This window comes from Apteryx mantelli, chromosome 2 (assembly GCF_036417845.1).
Source record: "Apteryx mantelli isolate bAptMan1 chromosome 2, bAptMan1.hap1, whole genome shotgun sequence".
Lineage (NCBI taxonomy): Eukaryota > Metazoa > Chordata > Aves > Apterygiformes > Apterygidae > Apteryx > Apteryx mantelli.
Window position 1 is genome coordinate 153,988,293 of NC_089979.1, and position 14,975 is coordinate 154,003,267.

At 37.6% G+C, this 14,975-nt stretch overlaps 1 protein-coding gene across 1 annotated transcript in view; it reads right to left on the reverse strand.

Moving 5' to 3' along the window:
- Window positions 1–14,975, reverse strand: part of ITGB1 (integrin subunit beta 1) — a 46,788-nt gene that overhangs the window by 2,048 nt on the left and 29,765 nt on the right. The window contains exons 9-15 of the mRNA XM_067291876.1: window positions 14,472–14,561; window positions 13,244–13,384; window positions 12,920–13,122; window positions 10,673–10,911; window positions 9,731–9,953; window positions 8,324–8,556; window positions 6,043–6,209 (exon numbers count right to left, since the gene is read on the reverse strand). Coding sequence (XP_067147977.1) covers window positions 6,043–6,209; window positions 8,324–8,556; window positions 9,731–9,953; window positions 10,673–10,911; window positions 12,920–13,122; window positions 13,244–13,384; window positions 14,472–14,561 — 1,296 coding nt within the window. The remainder of the gene's footprint in view (window positions 1–6,042; window positions 6,210–8,323; window positions 8,557–9,730; window positions 9,954–10,672; window positions 10,912–12,919; window positions 13,123–13,243; window positions 13,385–14,471; window positions 14,562–14,975) is intronic.

Consider the following 14,975-nt stretch of genomic DNA (forward strand, 5'->3'; position numbering starts at 1 on the left):
ATAGATACCCTCTTCTGTAACAACAGCATTAGTGAAAGAGAGGTTAATGAAAGTACAGAACTTTGTGGTGTTTTTTTCCTTTCGTATTGTGCTGTTATTTAAGAAAGCTCAATATAACATTTTCTACCTGGGACTTTGTTGCTTAACAAAAGGAGGACCGTGTCTTGAACTCACTTGAGGATTCAGTGCTGGGATCACTGAAAGGAGTATTCTCATCTGAATACCAGATGAGAAAGTTTTCCATTCACTTTTCTTACTTAAAGAGAGAGGTGTTGGGCAGTCCTTCAGAGTATAAGTATTGTAATGCCTTCTGCTTAAATTTAACACAGTTAAAACTGCAAGACATAAGTCTGACCTTGGTATGTCATGACTTAGAATAAATAGTGTTGCTCTAAAGGAAGTGCCTTATTCATAGGTGTCAATAAAAACATCTTGGTTATATTTCCCTTTACTTGGATATTTCCCTTTACATGGTAATTATACTACCTATTTCAAGAAGTTCTATTTATTGACTTCTTCACAGTATCAAGAAAAGCAGTAGTGACTTTATTCAAACCTTATAATCTTGATCTTTTGCTACAAAAATATACAATAATGAGTTAATGAGATCCAAGACTCAGTAACTTTTCAGGACGTGCAATTTAAGTACGCCATAGTCGTCCCCTGATTTTGCAGCATGCTGCACAGCACTTAATATTAGATGGCATGTAGCTGATGTTCTGTAATGTCTCAAAAACCAAGTGACTATTATTTCCCCTTAAAATGGGTTACATCTTGCCCTAAGTGAGATGTTGTTCTGAGTATTTATTTCAGTTGTAAGAAACTTGATGACCCTTTAAATATACATGATCTACAAAGATGATGCTTGTCTGTTTTTCCAGGGCCATAAACCTGGAAAATCAACTGGGAATACCAGAGAATGTGTCAAAGGGTGACAAGCTGTAACAGAAATACTTCATTCTGCCTCTAAGTTCTTGATCATATATGTTGATTGCTCCCCAGACCTGAGCGCAACGAGGAACAAAAATTTTAACAGAGACTTCTATCAGAGAAACACTGAAATCTTAATAGGCTATATTCTATGCAGATTAGAAAGTAATGTAGGTAGTTTTTCAACAGCAAGGCATTATATGCAACAGAGGAGTGCTTGATGCTGACTCTTATTGCTCTATCTAGGCAGCATACATTATGTGATATTTAGTTATACAGTGCTTTTAATCTTCAACATTTTACAAAACAGACCACCTCCAGCACATACAGGGAGGTATATATTTATATTTTCTGATTTGTAAAAGCAGGAAATCTTTTACCATGCAATGCAGGAACCAGTCTGATGCTTGGGATTAAAACTTGGAAGTTTGCAGGGTGCAGTTCATACAATTCATTTTACATTTGGAACCAGGTTAGAAATGCAATTGGCATAATATGACGGAATATTTATTACAGTGCTTTTCAAGAGTAATCAGAATTTGAAACTTACATACTCTTTATTTAGCATGTCCTGTTTATAAGGAAAGTGAAATACTGTCCTGTCTTTTCTCTCATTTGCACTTTATGTCCCTAAGAACTGTTAGAAACACAGGGTGGGATTTAGGTCACAGAGTAAGACAATTAGGTGTCTCCCCATGTCAGTTGGGTGTCTCAGTTTCCACTACAAGTAACGGAGATTCACCAACAGAGTCAAAGCTATTCAGCTTAACCTAACCTTACATTTGTTCAGCTGAATAACACTTTTGGCTCTACTGGCTATAATCAGAATATTGTCACCCAACCGGTTTATAAGTCCATCCCGGTATCTTTTGTCAGATTGGCAGTGAGAGCACTAGCTTTTCCAGTAGCAGTCAGTCACTGGGTCTCAGCTCTGGCTAGGAGAGGTCGTCTACAGATAGCTTATCATTAAAACTAATAAGGAAATAGTATGTAAATGTCTACTAGTCTAACACCAGTCTCACTTCACTTCGGTCACCTCACAGCTATCACATGCTAAAGAACTTTCAGAGATTTACAACCGTCTAGATTTTTAATTGGATGTTAAAACATGGTGTTCCAAACCTCCTATCATAGACAAATACTATCGTTTTTTAAATATATCTGTTTGCTTTACATCAATGCAGAAAATACACTGGTTTAAGCATGCCAAGTTAGTGAAAACACTTTTGCCACATGCCCTTATAAATGAAAATATCATGCACACTTGAACCAAAATGGAATTGACAAACCACAGCTATACGCAAGATACAAAGAGTCAAATATATTAGAATAAAGCTAGAGGTATTAAAAAAAAAGTACCTACAGAGAATAAAGAATTACATTCTTGCAAGAGTATTTATTTTAACTAGACTGGACTGCTCAGAGGGTAAGTTTAGCCTACTACTGCTTAAACACATACTATAAATACTACATAGGATTTTTGCTTACCATTTTTCTTGATGGACTTACTCTTTCAACAGTCACCTAAACTACACATATAGTGGGTTTAAGTCCTATGTCACCATAAGAAACTGCACTCTAGAATATTTAAACTTGTCCAAATATATTGTTCAAGAGCTGTGTCTTACTATTTTCAGCTCTCATAAATGGTCATCATTATTTTTCATCAATATAATACAAGTCATCTGTCAACCTGTAAATATGGCAATTGCATCAGAGGATAAAACAAAAACCTAGCCTAAGGGCAACAGAAATGACAGGGTATCATCTGGTACTACTGGAAGACTACAGGAGAGCAGCTAACCCACTATTAAGTAAGTTTAATGGTTTATTAATAGTTCAAATCTAAACCAGGCAGGCAGTGAAGACCATAAGGTCAGAGAGCAGTGGAAGGACACTAAGAGAGTATCTAAGCTGCAGGCCTAGGACAAATTGAACCCAGTTGAAGCTAGTTAGCTTGAGCATCAACTGCCAAGAAGCTGTGGTGACAGCTCCCTCCCCACGGCACACCTGACACTGGCAAAGTATTCGGGCACCTTGTCCACGGCATGCTCCGTGCTGCAGCAGTTCTGCTCGTGGCAGTAATCAAGCCACATACATGTATAACTGCGACCAGGCATGGGGAGGGTTATAGAAACTGCAGTCGGGTTTTGTATATATGTACAAACCTGGATGCAACCTCTTCCAGTGGATTTTTCTTGTAATGAGGATAGCAGATGGCTTCCTTGCTTTGGCAACACAGACAACTATCTTCACCTTGCAGTAAATGGAAGCTTACTTCAACTATCTAACATGCCCAGAAAGCTTAGTGACAGGGGAAGGAGGACTTTCTCCTTTTCCTTCCTACGACTGACCCATTCTAACAGTACTGATCTCCTGCTTTTTTGGTAGCCAATAAAGTTAGGACCATCTCCTCTTCACCTTCTCCCCCCACCCAAGTTCAGATATTCCTATGATTACTAAAGAGGATAAAATCATATTTAAAAACTGACATGCCTTCATACTTTTAATCTTCACAGTGAGTGAAACAGGAGGAAGGGAGGGAAACCTTTCTGGAAAAAGTACATTTTGAGGTGAAATGGCAGCACTGAGGACATTAGACCCTGGGAGAGTCATGAGGAAGGAGGAAAGAACACAGAATGGAAGTTACACACCAGCTGGGTTGTTAGATGCTGGTCCTACATGCAGCAGAGAATATGCAAGTGAAAAGCAGAAAAAAAAGATAACAGAGCCTTAACCAGATGGACTATGTAAAATGTTAGGATGGAAAAAAACTTAATTTCCTCTCCAAAATAACCAACTCTGAGAAGAAAAATGGAAAGGAGCTGAATGTGGTCAGAATGGCAAGCAAAATAAACATTTTTACAATCAGTTTTGGAGACACTGGAAAGTAAGGTTATTGTAGAAAGAAAAGGAAGGATATTTCATTAAGCAAGAGCTCAGAATGCTTGACAAAGTATTTGAAAATGTTAATCACAGTGAGGACAGATAATGAGTTTAAATATCCTTAACTCCTGCTTTGTCCCCTCATTTTTCCTTAAAAAAAAAAAAAAAAAAAAAAAATCAAATTTTGAGTGCAACACTGAAATAGGGAGAGAGCAGACAGAATAAAATTAGAGGTACAGATCCTTCCCTTCCAGTGGCCCCTGCAAAAAGCCCTTTGAAATTTAAATGGATGTGTTGCCTTCCTCACTTTCTCAGATCCCACTCCCCTTCCTCTAATCTGATCTTCTGTATCTCTTGATGATCTTCTGACATCTATTCCCCTACTCATCCCTCCCTTTCTCACTCTTTCCCCATCAACTGAGAAGCCCAGGGGAGGGGGAGAATACCTAACCTAAAGCATACAAGAAAGCACTCGCCAAGTCCATCCAAGATATCCATCCCCTCTGGTTTACAGACTGGCTCCTCTGCACGTGTGGTTCCTCCTTGTGTGTGAAGAGAACTGAAGGCAGCATTTCCTCAAAAGATGTGAGGTGTTCAGCCAAAGTTTAGAAGGAACTAAGAAACCAGAGGAAAATACAACTGGAGGGGACAGGAATATTTCCTCCTCTCACATCCTGCAGAGGCCCCCAAGCTGACCGAGAGACAAGGACTATGATATTGCCAGTTTCACTAGAACTGGATAGAAAAGTAAGATGCATATTGAATTATCAAATTAGGAGAGTATATGCACTTCACACTTTAATATAGGCTAGTTCTGTGCTAGGTTAATATGACAAAGCAGTTAATAAAAATCTATAATGCTGCTCTGAGTGTTTCCAAAGTTATGCTAATGAATATATTTATAGGCTGGGAAATCTGAGGAGCATCTAAAGCAGCTTTGCAAACATATCAACTTCAAGCAAACTGACTGCCAATTTGAGAAAGTGACACCCCCCCCCCCCCCGGGCTTCTCCACAATCCAAACAGCTTCTTTAATTCAAAGAGCTGTTCCATTTATATATATATTTATCTACAGGTAGCTCATGGAAAAAAAAAATCACTTGTAGAATAATTTTTAAGACGGTACTTGTGGTATTAGTAAGTAAGCAATCTTGCTGTCAAAACAAATGAAAGATTTTCAAGCTGCATTCTGTAAAACCCCAGAATCGAAGCAGCAGTAGATAAACTGAGCAAGACTCAAACTGTGATTAACCGACTGTAACACACAGTGAGTTTGAAAAGTGACATGCAAAGAAAAAAAAAAGGAAGAAAATGAAAGAAAATACAAACTGAGACTTAGAGACCAGCTTTACGTCCATAGTTTGGATTCTTGAAATTGTTAATAGGGCTCTTGTATATTGGATTTTCTTGCTGAAGTAAAAGAAATGGTCAGTGTCGAATAATTCAATAGGAAAAAAAGAAAGCAACATTCTCAACTATCACCAAAAAAATCATGCTCTACGTAAAGAAAAGTGTTAGTAATTTTTTCCCAGCGTAAAATGAATTAATTTAAACTTAAGAGAATAATTAAAAAAAATCTTTTTAATGAAGTGTATATGGGCTTTGATTTCTACAGAACAGTAGTGAAGGATTTTGATTAGCAGATTCCTAAAATTTGCCCATGGAGGGAGAGACCTTATAAGCATATGTAAGCCTACAGATCATAGGCTTATTTTTCTTAGATAATTTTCTATTGACAAGAGGTTGGAAAGATTTCAACACACCAGTACTATCTATGATTTTGTGACCAATTACTGAAATCTCCCAACCAAATTTATATGAATATTTACAAGATCTCTGTCATTAGCATGAAATTTTCTTTTTTCTTTTTTACAAGAGTAACTCTTATCTTCTGACAGAAGCTGTATGCAATTTTAATTGTATGTTGTAGAGTGTGATGCAACTGCAAAGCTGAACTATTCTGTCTTCATCACATTTTTGCCCTGGAATTTTATTTCAGCCTAAGTTATTACTCACTTTTCTAACCAAAGATGTATGTCTCAAAGAGAAGGATTTTCTGCTATTGGTAACAAATGGCATATGTTTAAAAACAACTTAAAATAAGCTGTATTCCAGCTTTTTGCCCTATAGAGAAACAATCTGAAATATTTAAGGCACATGAACAAAAGTCTTATATTTTTCCTTAACTACTGTAACTTTTATACAAGTAAAAGCCTCTTCACTTACCGTGTCCCACTTGGCATTCATCTTCTCCTTTTCAAATTTAGCAAACTCTCTTCTGTCATGAATGATCATTAGTAGTTTCCAAATCAATAATAATGCAAGTCCAATAAGAACAATTCCAGCAACCACCCCAGCTACAATGGGAATGATGTCAGGGCCACTGGGGCATTCTAGGGAGAAAAGCAAGAGAAACATGATTTTACAAAATGGTAAAGGCAATACATATCCAGATGCTTTTAAAATTGTATTTTGTACTGAAGCCAGTATTTGAAGCATCAGAGATATGCTAACACCATTTTCACATCACAAATGAGGCTCAAATAATGTAAGCTCTGGAATTTATACATCCTGTAACATTTTTCCACCTTATTTTGTAGTCTTCTAATGTTTTACCTTACCAACAAAGCAATTTATATTCTGATGATAAAGTCTACACAGAGCTAACCCCTTAAGCTATTCGTCTAAGTTATTTCTGGGTAAAATAACTAGCAATTATATTTTCAACAAGCAAGAGCTCTAAGTCAAGATAGTGCTGGAGGGATAAACTAGTTAGACTACAAATGCAGATTAACAGAGTAGTTCTCACATACCATATTAACAGCTTTACAGAAAAAGGGTGCTTAGTTTTACCTCAGACAGCTCTATTTATTACTTATTTCTATGTATTAGCAACTAGCACTTTGCTCCTGTGAGACAGATTTTTATGATATTTTCTCATCTTGAGAATTGACCTCTGCTGAATTTGAAGGAAAAAAAAATGCAGCACTTTTTTTTGGGTAAAAGTATCATATGCTTTCAAAGTAAATGAAGTATGTGTTCAAAAATAATAATACAGAGGAAAAGTGATTTAAGGTGACTGGCAGATAAAAGTGACAGTTATCTAAAATAAAGCCCAATTCTTTTATTAATATAAAATTCTCAGTAATCACAAACTGAGCGAGGACTTTTGTAGAGCTCAATGCATAGAATGAAGCATTCGGAAGCAAATAAACACAGCTCCTGTACTGTCAATACAAACACCGCTGCCACGCAAACCGTAGGCTCCTACTCTTGGCAGCTGCCTCTGCAGGAGCGAGGCAAGCGGGGAAGGACCCGGCTGCCATCCTTGGGGAGCCAGCGAGGAGCAGGAGCAAAGACCCGCTCCGCGGCTGTATGAACAGCTCCACCTCTTCGATGAGCGTCTGTATCGCACAAAATTATGGCGCCTCCTGGTGCCTAAAGGCTTGATTCAGCTCTTAATGAAGCCAACAGACGTTTATACACGAAGAAGAATCAGACTCCAAATGGATAACGTCTGTGCTGGCTTGTCCTGAAGATCTTGAGCCCCGTCCGCTTTTTATGATTTGGACTACATTTTTTCAGAATTTAAAACATTCTTAACAGAAGCCATATCTATTTTTAAGAGGTACTAACCACCAGACTGTACTAAGCTGATCACCCAAATGATCAATTCCTAAAATCCCATGAGTAGAATACAGCTCTAAACCTTTCACACACAAATAAGGTATATATTTCATATCAGGCTTATAGAAATCAGGAAACCACACATTGCTAATGTGCAAGAACAGAGTTTTTGCATCATTAGATGCAACGTGCAGGGATCTGAATTAGCAAAATTCCTGGTAAATAAATGGGAAATTGTTGATCAAACTATAGATTTGTTGTCTCTTGTTCAGTCTTTTAATACAATATACTCAAGGAGGGCTGAATATTAAGAATTAACTAAGCAAAAGGCTTTTCAGACCTATTCTTGAAGGTACCTGGGCTAAGTAAAAGCAAACCTGGGATGAAGTAAGTCAAGCAGTTTGCAACACAGAACACAGTTTTGGTTTTCTGTGCAAGGCCGGTCCCATTTTATTAAGGGAGGAAAAAAAATTTTGAAAAAAAAGAATTGACCCCCCCCCCATTGTTTTAAACCTGTAACACAAGCCCACTCAAAAAAAGGTATCAAAATTTAGGTATCTAGGACTTGTTACAGGATATGTAAAACAAGCAAGACTATACCATATGGAAACATGAAATACTTGAACAAGTTTACATATCTGAAGTTTTTTTATTTATTTTAAACAAAACCTGCTTCTGTCGGTCTAACAGGCTTGAAAAAAACTGGATCTGAAAGTTTTTATAAACTACTCAAGTCCAGACCTGCACAACTCGTAGTCCAGGTGAGGTACTATTTCTGAATGCATCTAACCAAATCAACCAGAGCTACTTAGCAGAACACAGCAACAGGATGAATTAGCAGCAATGGTGAAGGGAGCATAGACAAACACCATGTTTATACCTGGGGTCTCCACCACGTGGACGTTGGCTTCACCATTGGAGTTGACAGAGTATGTGAAGTAGAACCAGCAGTCATCAACATCCTTCTCTTTGCAGTGAGACAACGGATCAGGCTGTCCAGGCTGTGGCAACTTGTCTCGACTTTCTACCCGTGTCATGTTGAAATACATACATTCCTGAGAACATGTTTCCTTCTTTTCTCCCTTATTGAAGGCTCTGCATTGAACACAGTCCCTGTGGAAAGAAAAATCAGAGCAATGCTTTTAAATATGCACACAAGGGATGTGCAGCATTTAATCTAAAGAAATAAAAATCCTATTGCCATAAAGGTCAGGGGGGAAAAAAAAAAAATAGAGCAATACATGGCTTTTTACAAGCCAGAATGTTTACGCCCCTTAAGATTAACAAAAAACAAAACAAAAACCCTTTTACTAAATTCCTCTTTTATTGAATAACCCATAAACTTCAAGGATAAACCTAAATCTCTACAGGAAAGAATACTAAAATTTTCTCAGCATCTCCACCTGGAATATGAATACTCTCTTGAAGGTGGCAGTATAGGAACAGGAGACAATGAAAAGGTATCTGAGAGACTGGTAGGTTAAGAAGAACAAACTGAGTGACAAGCCTTACAGTGAGATATCATTAAAATAAAGCAGACTGAGCAGGATTTTTGTAGTAAAAAGGAAAGGACCCTGAAAGGCAGCTGCGCAAGGCCAGTAGTCACCCCAGCTGCTAATCATAAACTTATTTCAAAACTTTTCCATGCAGAATATCCCTGGTTTCCAAAAGCCTGGCTTTCCAAAGACAGGCATGCAAACTTTATCGGCCCACATCTAGATTTAGTGTTCCACTTTCACAATAATCTGACTTCTTTTAATAGGTTTTTAGAACATAAGGTTTGAAGCAATATAGAATAGAAGTTTTTTTTTAAAAAAAAAACTTAGTTGAAATCTTAAATAGTCTGGAAAATCACGCAGTATAGCTATACTTACTTTTGCTACATTCATTTCAAAAGGTCCCCCTCAAACTCTGCAGATGGTTGGTTGCTGACAACCATATATGAAATAGGGGAAGGCTGAAACCTGCCCCAGTCAATCTGAATGGATAAAACTGATTTAACCTAAAGTACATGTTTCTACGTGTAGCATAAAAAAGGGCAGGGGGAAGAATTTAAGAAGTAATTAGTCTACCTGGAACTAATCAAAATTCTGTAATGTTTAGTTTGTAGTTCTTAATTCTCATCCAATCACTTCTATTGTCCAAAGGTATGATACATCTCCACGTTTCAGAGCAGAATAAAGCGGAGTATCAAGGCCCTTATTTTCAAAATTGCGCATATGTAAGTATCGCAAGCCCCAGTATAAAGCATTTGGGAAGCTAAAGACTTGACTTTACAGGTACTTACTTGTGCTCTGCACAGACACCAAGGCAAGTCTGACACATTTCACATGTGGGGCCTTGGAATTTGGGATCTGTACAATTACAAGTTCCACATTCACAGGTTCCTCTTCCGTTGCAAATCTGCCCATTAGATGCCATACAGGGAACAGTATCCAGAGAGCAATCACAAGCACTGCCAGTGAAGTTGGGGAAACACTCACACACTCTACACTTGCAGATACCATTTCCTGTGTATGAAAAAGATATTTCAATGAATGAAGGCTAATGCAAAACATGCAATTGGTGACAGTAAGAAACAAATGTTTACTGTTTTAGGATAGATATAGGGAAAAAAAACAAGATTAGGGAAAGCTGACCAAGAACAGTATAACGTGATGGCCATTCCCTGGGAGTGGAGAGCATCAAAGCACAGCTTCAGTTCACAACTTTATATTCATATAGATGCCCTGATCGCTAGCATCTTTGCACATATTACTACATAAGCTTATAAAACAAGATCCAAAAAGGTGGTGAATGCACTGCCAACTTCACAACACAGAAAAATGAAGCACCATTGTCTCCCTAGAACACTACCATTTCTGCTGCTGTAACTACTACAACCTCATTCACCCCACAAAACTTTGTTATTACAGTAAGTTACAGTAAATTTTGTAATAAACAGCAGAAGTCAAGTTCATTTATGTCATACCTGAGAGCTGTGATTCAAGGAAGATGAAATTTGAATTAACATACTATATTCTCATGACCACAGAAAAATGGGTGTTCTACTAATAGGCAAGTGTTTTCAATTACTATAAATCTGGGCATATTCTCATTTCTCTGTTATCAAGTAGTTATATATTTTTAAGCTACGTATCACTACTTAGCAGGGTGGAGTTGATAGACTTGTAAACTGTTGGTCAGTTTTTCCTGCTGAAAACTCTGAAGTTCTGTTGAAAACTCTTACCTCCACAAATCAAACCATTCGATCGATCGCAGTTGAAGTTATCACATTCACAATATTTGCCAGAATACACTTCATTGGTGTTTTCTCTTTTCTTGCATACACATTGTCCACAAATGCATTCTCCATTGTTACTGCATATTTCTGTACTGTTCTCCCTCCTACAGTAAGCATCCATATCCTCACTGTTTACTTCATCCGTACTACATTCACAAAGTCTTCCAATACGTCCTTCATTACATCTGCAAGGTAAAAACACGACTGAAAATGTAAACGCAATTAAAACTCATACAATAAAAAGACTGCAAAAATAGCACAGGTAACAGGAGTAACAGTGACTATTTTCACAAGGAACTTTGAGTTCAATTTCAAAGGAGATTCCCAGCTGACACCTACCTAGCAGTTCTTGGAGCTGCTGGAGATAACTGGACTAAGTTGTTCCTATGCTGATTACTTGTTCCAGGTGAGAAGCTAAGTGCCACCACCTCTATCTGTATTGCCACATAACCACTATTAATCCATCTCTAATGTGACAAAACAATAATTACTTTTAAGTGACAGTGACCATACACTGTAGCTGCTGTCATCTCTCAATGAAAAAGTTTCCTCATGAGCAGCAATTAGGCATGGGAGGTGATGATCTTCAGAGTTGCTGAGCACCAGCAAATTCAGCTGGCATCTTTGGGGCTCTGCACATCTCATTATCAAGGCTAAAATATTAATAAACAAATAGAGGTTCTTGGCATCATCAGAAATGATTGACCAAAGTTGTTGTCAGGCGTTGATCAGAGATAATGCTTCCATCAGGAAGCTGCTACTGTTGCAAAAAGCTATTCTTATCCACAAGTCTTTTATGCCCTATGTGAAACCACAGGGACACTAGGGACAGTGATACAGAGCTCAATAATTCTTTCTATGGGCAAAGATGAGAAATCTGCTTTCTTTATTTCAAGGGAACACGAGAAAATGACTGCAAAATGAAGCAATTCAACCAGTATTTATGGCCTAAAGTGGCTTACTCTTCAATTTAGTGAATACTAAGCAGGCAGGGAGCCATACCCTCAAGTCCTTCCAACATTCAATTAACTTCTGCCATCAACTTCACTAGACAGATGTTAGTCAGTCCTGTCCTAGACACCCTGTAAGTTGAAAGTCAGTATCTTTTGCTCTATCTTTAATAAACAGTCACGTATTAAATTATGAGGAACAAATTTATACATTTTATTTCAGTTACAGTTCACTGAGCAGGGACCAATACTGCTTTCTAAAAATCTGGATTTAGTTTTCTTAGAGAAGTACTATATTTCATTCTGCTCTTACCATTCTCATCTCAAGGGTTTCCAAGAAGAAACAGTTTTTGGTTTTGCTGTAGGTTTCTTGGAAAATAAAGGCTTAAATCTGGACTTACTAGCTTGATCTTCAACCAGTCTTCTGAAATTTTAAGACTTTGCTTTACTTTGTATGTTATTCCAGAAATCCAGTATCATTTTACTTGATTTTCAAATATGTAATGAGGAGTACATTTTTAATCTAATGCCTGTCATAGGCAGTAATGGAAATAATTTTAATTCCTGGTTGGAAATTTCAAATGCATAAGTAAACAAAAATTATATATACTCTGAAGGATTTAAAGATGTATACAATTACAAGGAACATTGTAATATGGCCCCAAAAGGTTACAAATAAAGTAGGGAGAAAAGATCGGGGAAGTCATTCAAATTAAAAGGATTTTCTTTTACAACTGTTGACTCCTCCCTGGTATGAAACAATTGGTGAGAATCTGAATAGGAGCTTCTATCAAAAACTAGGAAGCCTTCAATTTTCTTGAAATCAGCAGACTTCATATTTTAAGGACAAAATTAGATCAGTATTAATGCTTGCAAAAATATCACAAATTACATCCATTCATAATTCCATAATTTTTCCACACTACGTGGGCCTTAAAATTAAATAAGGGAACAGAAAAAGCAGTAAGACCTACAACCTTTCAAGGACAGATTCAAAAGCCGCATTCTAATTTCATCTTGTACAATAGTACCAAACTAATGAACAATCCTATGAATTCCAATACATGGACTCCTTGCAGAACTAAGACACAATGGTAAAAAACCCTAATATTAATAGAGCTGTAACATTAATTCTTGTCCTTTCACTCATAAATATTAAAACAAAACAAACCCTAACTAAGGAAACAAAGGTCTTGCTCATATTTCCCCTTTGCAAAAATAAACCAAATGTCTATTTACTTACCTGCATGCACCACATTCAAACGTTCCATTTCCTTCATGACAGGCTGGACTATTAGCTTCTCCTTCATTTTGACACTGACATTCACAGACGAACTGGAGATTAATTTCCACTTCTTCAGTGAAACCCAGTGGTTTAATTTTAATTGTTTCATTCTGTCCCTTCTTTGGACATTCATTAGCTGTTACACTAATCTCAAATTTAACCTGCAAACAAAATTAATTGAGCACCGCATTATTAAAAAGGAGTTTTGTCTGTACTATTAAAAAGTGTTGCATATTTTCTGTGAATTTTATATTTGAGAGTAGCACATATACTTTAATTCACCTCATCTCCAATTGAAATGTTAGAACATTTTCTTCCATCTTCTTGTGTGTCATTCACACCATTCTTGCAGTAAGATTTATAACTGATTGTCACTCCTTTTGGTAGCTTACTGTTTTCCAGGATAACCTCTGAAGAAAGGGACTAAAACAAAGGTTAGTTATTAGCTATCTTAGAATGGAGCTGTAAAAGTGTTTTGCTGAAGACAGACATTTTAAAAACTATGCACAGCCTAGGCACCAGTCCCAAGTGCATGCTGGAATTAAGAACACCAATTCTGCTACAAGCAGAAGTGACGATGCATTTGCCTTGGAATTAGGGTACTTGCTCAGAAACATCTGCTGCTTCCTAGGCTAGTGCCTTCACTGCTGGCCTGCAGGACAGTCTGAGGTGAGGAGCATCTCCCTCCCTCCTACTGCCACTATACAGTGCGTAAGGCAAGATGTGTGGGAGAACAAGTGAAGGAAAGTCTCTGGGACCTGCTCCCCATCCTGACTGCACGTGCTGCCCAGCGACTCTCACGCGGGAAACACAAGTGGTCTCCGGCTCTGAACTCAACACGGTCCGAGCGAGGTGCTCTCCTCCAGACGTGTTTTGAATGGAGGGAAATGCCGTGGAGTTTGCTCCTCTCTGGGCAGCTCCAACGTGCCAAGAAACGTGAGCTCTGGGCTCGACATAGTCATGGCATCGTGGTGACCCTGTCTTACGACTGAGCCTGCTTATGTGGGGAAAGAGCAGCAGGGCACTGGCAGGCACTTGTTAGTGTCGTGTTTTCCCAAGGAGAATGGCTGCTCATTGACACCACACAGATCTGAAGAGAAAGATTTGGGGCCAAATCCAAGAGCCCCTGAGGCTGATGGAGACATTTTCACTGGCGACAAGAGGTTGCAAAATGACTCTTTACTCTTCCATGTGAAAGGAAGGTAATGAACTGAAGGTACTGAAAAAACAGTGTTTTGGTTTTAAAGAAAACATGGCTGCTAACATTTCCTTTATAGTTGTGTCTTAAGTGGCTTTAAAAGTGTGTCTTTTTATTTGTCTAATCTCTTATTGACATAGCATCTGAATGTCTAATGTGATTTTATTGCAATGACTATATATTTATAGTTTAGTATACTAATTTCCTATTTTGTAGGAAAATGTAAAATCCACTTTGGAGTATCTGCCTGAAAACTCACAACAACTTATAAGCAAGAAAAATAAATACTACACGAATAAAACCTGAACTTACATTGTACGCATCTATGATCAGCTGAATCACATTGCTAGAGTTTGAAGACAATGTTCCCACTGCTGATTTTGGTATTAGATTTTTCAGTTCCTTTCAATATTTACAAAAAGAAAAGGAAAATTACAATCTTTCTACAAAAGAAACTATAAACTGTACTATAAAAACCTGTATGGTGATGTAATGCTATAGTGGAGTCAGGATCAACTACTTCAAAAACAAGGCTAAAATGTTGCCAGTGGTTTTCATGATTTTTGAAGTCATACAAAGCATTACTAGAATAAAGGCAAATATCCAACCTTTTTTTCCACCCCCTCTGCATTTTCACTTTATATTTGGTAATTAAGGAAGGCATTCATGTTATGGTAATAGAACACAAACTTTCTCTCGCACAAGTTAACCGCATATACTTCAAGATCTTACATAAAAGCACAGTGCTTCTAGTGTATTAGAAAGAGGCAAGTAAAAGATGATTTCCAATTGGTGGAAAAAACAACCAACCAACCC